The sequence below is a fragment of the Triticum aestivum genome, chromosome 5D, assembly GCF_018294505.1.
Source record: "Triticum aestivum cultivar Chinese Spring chromosome 5D, IWGSC CS RefSeq v2.1, whole genome shotgun sequence".
Classification (NCBI taxonomy): Eukaryota; Viridiplantae; Streptophyta; class Magnoliopsida; order Poales; family Poaceae; genus Triticum; species Triticum aestivum.
In genome coordinates, this window is record NC_057808.1 from 540,712,404 (window position 1) to 540,717,644 (window position 5,241).

At 47.6% G+C, this 5,241-nt stretch overlaps 1 protein-coding gene across 3 annotated transcripts; it reads right to left on the reverse strand.

Annotated features, from left to right (window-relative positions):
• Positions 1 to 451: 451 nt before the first annotated feature.
• On the reverse strand, positions 452 to 3,282 carry LOC123123632 (uncharacterized). 3 transcript variants are annotated; one of them, XM_044544171.1, is made up of 3 exons: positions 1,877 to 3,282; positions 1,282 to 1,422; positions 452 to 625 (listed from the first exon to the last, which is right to left on the reverse strand). In XM_044544171.1, the coding sequence occupies exons 1-3, from the start codon at positions 3,135 to 3,137 to the stop codon at positions 552 to 554; spliced, it is 1,476 nt and encodes a 491-aa protein (XP_044400106.1). In that variant the 5' UTR covers positions 3,138 to 3,282; the 3' UTR covers positions 452 to 551. The 3 variants fall into 3 exon arrangements, with proteins under 3 accessions (XP_044400106.1, XP_044400108.1, XP_044400107.1); XM_044544173.1 differs by lacking the exon at positions 452 to 625 and adding an exon at positions 809 to 1,064; XM_044544172.1 differs by lacking the exon at positions 452 to 625 and adding an exon at positions 809 to 1,070.
• Between the last annotated feature and the right edge of the window lie 1,959 nt (positions 3,283 to 5,241).

Below are 5,241 nucleotides of genomic sequence, written 5' to 3' on the forward strand. Positions count from 1 at the left end.
GAAATCGTCATCTTCCTAGCTAGTTCTGGCATTCACCATTTTGCCCTCGGTTTGTTTTTGGGTCCTGATTGCAGAATGGTGTAGATGAAGCAGGCTTTTTGGAAGCTCATTCTGATGGAGGTTGAATGAAGGACTGCTATACCAATACAGATGCTTTATTGTGCTTATGACGTCACTTATGTCCATATTCTTACCATGCGTCAATTATCTTACAACTTCAATATCCTAGATATCATTGTTTGTCATTATTACATTATCGTTTATAATTTCCTCGCCACTTGCTGTTATTGATGATGTATAGCATTCAGAGGCCGATTCGCATGGAAGACATATATAAACCACATCCTAATATGTGATCTGAAGATATTATTTATCGATTTGCTTGTTTCCATTGTAATTTATCCCCTTTTTACTAACACTTCCTTCAGCCATGGTGACGCACACATCTAAATTATATGCAATATGATTGCGATTATTTTCCAATGTGTGAAAACATACAGGCATGGGTACACATATATCCTGTCCTCTCCTTTCCTCCTACCCTAATCTCCTTAGGAGCCCTCAAAGGCATTTAGGATCTCCTCATCGACCCTTAGGACAGCTAGTTGTTGGCACCATCTCACAACTGTACACATAAGAGAGGGAGAAAGAGAGTTACCTAAGTGGAACCACAAAGGGCTCAGTGGAAATTGGATTCATGCATTTGCTATGTTATTCGTCTGAGATAAGAGAATTACAAGCAGCAAGAGCACATTGTATGCACACTCAAGTACCAACGAAAATACCGAGTAGCCTCACACCATCAAAAAGACACAAAACATATATCATATGAATCGGTACCAAACACCACAGAATAGATAAGGATACAGTTTTAAACAACGATAATGTCCACATAAACGCCTTAATAGACACCATACAATACAATTAGTACGATACAGTTAAAAACCATAGAATAAGTACCAAGTCATTTTAAACCACAATCATGTCCCACACATACGAATCATATCGTCAACACTTCAGACTTCAGATACAGGCATACTGTGCAGAGCTGACTGGTATCATCACTGCAGCTCCACAAGTTAAAAAGGAAAACTATCAGCCCCAAAATTACATGACAAGATAATATCACAAGCCCGAGTTATACACATGGTAATAGATGCGCCGCCTTATAGAGCAATCATGCAGGGAGCATTCTAAGTATCATCATGCCTAAGAGAGAACTATTTTTTATGGCAGATGTTTCGAGTACTACATCAAAAACTCGGTGAAGCTACCATCTACCTGATGGGGGCTGCAGGAGCTGCGGTACAGATGGCTGCCCTTCAAGTCCTGCCTGTAGAAGTTGCTGCCGCTGCTTCTTCGACCTGTTGGTGTTTGGTGCAGGGGCATGACAAGCATTTCGCTTACCTACCTGAGCTTTATCTAATGCACAGGGAGAAGAAAATCATTAGATTCATGACCACTCACTCTTCAATACACATAACTACATTGATATCACAACAACCACCAGTCTGAATTCAGGCACATATTAGTAGGGAATATCTAACATCTAACAGCTGATTGATCATATAACAATACCAATACCAATATAAAACAAGGGGCTAAAGACATACCCAAGGATATCCCACACAATTTCAAGACACAAAAAAAAGGTCTATCATGATTTAAATCTAAAGTACTACTGTTGTGTGACTATTGATGCCACGGAACTCCCTGTATGCTTCAGTAAACAACATTCCCAGTTGCAACCAATTTAACATGCGCTACAGTGTAGAACTATCCAGACTGAAATAAATTGAAATACGCCTGAAACACATCCATTCAGAAATATACTCGTTTGAGTGTCAAATAAACAAGTGACAGTATATATAGTTACCTGATTTCTCAACCAGATATTCCGTCAGCACATACGGAATGTAGGTCGGATCGTAAAGATACAACCCCTCAGAAGAACATGGCATAAGCTCTCCCACTAACTTCCTCTTAGTGTCAACAGCGACAATCCATGCAGTTTCACCCTGCTCATGCAGTTCGGTCGCGAGGTAAACAACATCGCCGTCGCCACGCAGAGTAGGAGCAGCTGTTTTCAGGTCCTTGAGTGGCACTTTTAGAGCACACGCACCACCACCTCCAATCTGAGGCAAGGAGACAGTGCCGAGCTCATCGGAATGGACTGTGTTCCCCTTGCGCCAACAGTTCCAAGTCAATGTCCTATACCATGTGATGAGCCTCCAACCAACGATAACATCTTCCTCCTCCTCCTGGGGTGGATCGATGGCCGGTTCCGAGTCTTGGAGCTCATCCATGTCCCAGGGATCAGGAACAACCGAACCAGTTGTGGCTCTGCGTTCTACCAGCTCCTCAAACTCGACGCACCTGATGTAGCCACGGCTGAAGGTGACGTCACGAATCGCCCGTGCGCGAGATTCATTGTCGTAGAGTTCATTGTTGCTGGGCAGCAGCTTGGGCATCGGGACGAAGCGCAACGCTGTCACCCCGGGATCGAGCACGTCACAAATCAGGATGCCCTCCATGAGATTGACCCAACCTAGCAGCCCACCTCCAAGTGCAATCACCTTTACGGGATCGTTCATAGCCGATTTCCTGGCTGCTCCACGGGGGAACTCCACCCGCAGCAGCTTCTTGGACCATCTGGAGTGCGGCTCGGTGCTGCGGGTGTGGAGATAGTACTGCAGGTCCGTCGGTCCGTCGCTCAGGGCCGCTATGACCAAGTGCTTGCGGTGGGAGACGAAACCGAGGGGCAGCAGCAGATTCTCTGCGTCAGTATAATCATCGAAGTCCGGGAGCAGATCAAGCGACGGCCGTCCATCGGGCCCCCTGGCCCGGTAGATGAAGTGCTCCGTCGAGTCGCCGGTGGTGAAGCCAACCCGGATGAGGGCGTGGTCCCCCACGGAGCAGACGACATCTGGCGCGTCCGTGAAGGTGGTCTTGTCGCGGCCGACGCAGCAGACGCAGAAGTAGGAGAGGCGCGGCGGAGCGGCCACCACCAAGGAGACCTGAAGGGTGAGGCCCGCCGTCGTCAAGGTCCACGCGGCGGTTGCGTCGCGGAGATCGCTGATGTAGGCGATGGCGTCGAGGATGGCGAAGTCGGGGAAGCGGGGGTTGCCGGCGGCCATCGTCGCCGTCCGGGATTGTGGATTTGGGGGGTGAGGGTTAGGGTTCGGCCGATGGATCGAGATTGGGGATTTGGGGGTTAGGGTTCGGCTTCCCTCGGATGGACGGACGGGGTTGGGGATTTGGATTTGGGTTGGGTTGGGGAAAGAAGAAGGGGCTGGGATCCCTTTTTACTTGGACGGGTCGGGTCGGGTCGGGTCGGAGTTCCGAATGCTTGTCCTACTCCAGTCCAAGGCTCCAAAGCCGGGTCTAAGTGGAATTCAGTCATCACCACCCTTAATCTATACTTCTACATACTACTATTAAATAATCAAACTAATTCTTTCTTAAGGCCACCCGTAAATGTACCCAGCCTAATTATCATCGTCAGATTAGCCCCATAAAATAAAATCTAATGGTTATAGTTAGTTTAATCCCGAGCTACGTGTGCAATTAGCAATTTAGTAGGACTGAACGCACTCCACCTGCGGAGGAATATTCCACGCGCGTCCGCGTACAACGCTTCATCAACGCAAAAGGGCTCTCCATATCACAACCACCACGTCGCCTCCATGAGTCTCGGGGGAGAACCCTAGCCGCCACTCCTTCCCTCCCCTACCTCCTCCCCGCCTCGCCGCCACCGGGGGAGTGTGTCCCGGGGCGAAGCTAGGGCCAGCGCCTCCATGCATCTCGGGGGAGAACCCTAGCCACCACCCCTTCCCTCCCCTAACTCCTCCCTGTCTCGCCGCCGCCGCCGGAGTGTGACTTCAGCTTTCACCGGATGCGGAATTCTCGTTTTGTCCTTGGCTTATTCTTTCTCATGTCTCTATATAGGTATTCTTGTCTCTTTGCTCTGTTGAGCCTTGTTGCCATTTCTTATCTCCGGCTATGTGCCCAGCCCACCCGATCCTATGGACCAGTGTTGTCTGACCGAAAGGGAAAGATTGGGGAGAATACCTTGAGCTTGCCTTTTCCTTGGATACTCAGGCGCGCCGGGGCGAAGCTAGGGCCAGCCCCAAGGAGGACGACGACGGGGCACCTGATTCCTGTGATCCATGCCGAGTGACACATGCATTTTGATCCCATGTGCTTCAGGCAATTTCCACTTCGTTATCCGACTACTGCCCTCTCCTCGTCACCAACAATAGGAGCCTCAAGAGACCAACAAGCTTCAAGTTCGAGATTTTTTTTCCCATTCCAGGATTCTTTGACCTTGTCCCGAGGTCTTGGCAAGCGCCATCCAGGCATGCGGAGGACTGTCAAAACCTGTTCCATAAGCTCAAGCGCACGGGAGCATCCTTGCCAAATAGAGTAGGTGATTTCTAGAGTCATTGGTAGAGGGCAGCCACGAGCACATGACTTCAACTTGAGGACCTCACAACAGTTCATCACAGCAATTGTAGTTGGACTGCACAACAGTTCATCATGGCAACATCACTATTATTTTGAACACAACAGAATTTACATGAGTACGCTGATCCCAGTTTACAAGTTAGTGCAAAGCTAACAGCATACTCTGAAAGAAACATTAACACAAGAAGTTCGAGTCTAAAAGGTAAACACTCCCAGGAAACTAACAACAAAAGCAGGTCCCCTTCGCAAAAACAAACTACTCAACCAAGACTGGAGAAGAATCAGCGTCACCGAAGGCGATGAAGGCTGTGGCGGCATGCACAACTGACACCATCAAAGGATGATTGCGTTCTGCTGGGCTACAATAATCCCCATTGCTGAAAAAGGAAAGTAACAATCATATTCTTCCTCAAGTAACAATAAAATGTTGACACATAATTAATCCCCATTATCTGTAGCATTCTCCTACGATGTCAGCACTGTGCAGTACAAAACTACCCAGCTGACTCTAACTTACCAGGTCATGCATCCCCATTTTTATGTTATGTGATCATTCTATGGACATGATAAGTTGTGCAGAACTCTTAGCACACGTTATTTGATAAATAAAATTACATGTTTATTGTCAGCAAAAAGGGGTAATTAAGCTAGAAAAGTGTAAGTGCGGCATGCATGGATTAGACAGATTATATCAAGAGTTCAAAGACCGAAAGGCATCCGAAGAAAGCTTAACCATGAAACTATGCTCAAACGTAACAAAGAAATAAAATCTGA

Coding starts and splice junctions, on each gene's coding strand:
- LOC123123632 (XM_044544171.1), bottom strand. CDS start 3,137: ATGGCCGCCGGCAACCCCCGCTTCCCCGACTTCGCCATCCTCGACGCC. Junction 1,423..1,876: donor ATATCTGGTTGAGAAATCAG/GTAACTATATAT, acceptor CCTGTGCATTAG/ATAAAGCTCAGGTAGGTAAG. Junction 626..1,281: donor GCTCCTGCAGCCCCCATCAG/GTAGATGGTAGC, acceptor TTATGTGTACAG/TTGTGAGATGGTGCCAACAA.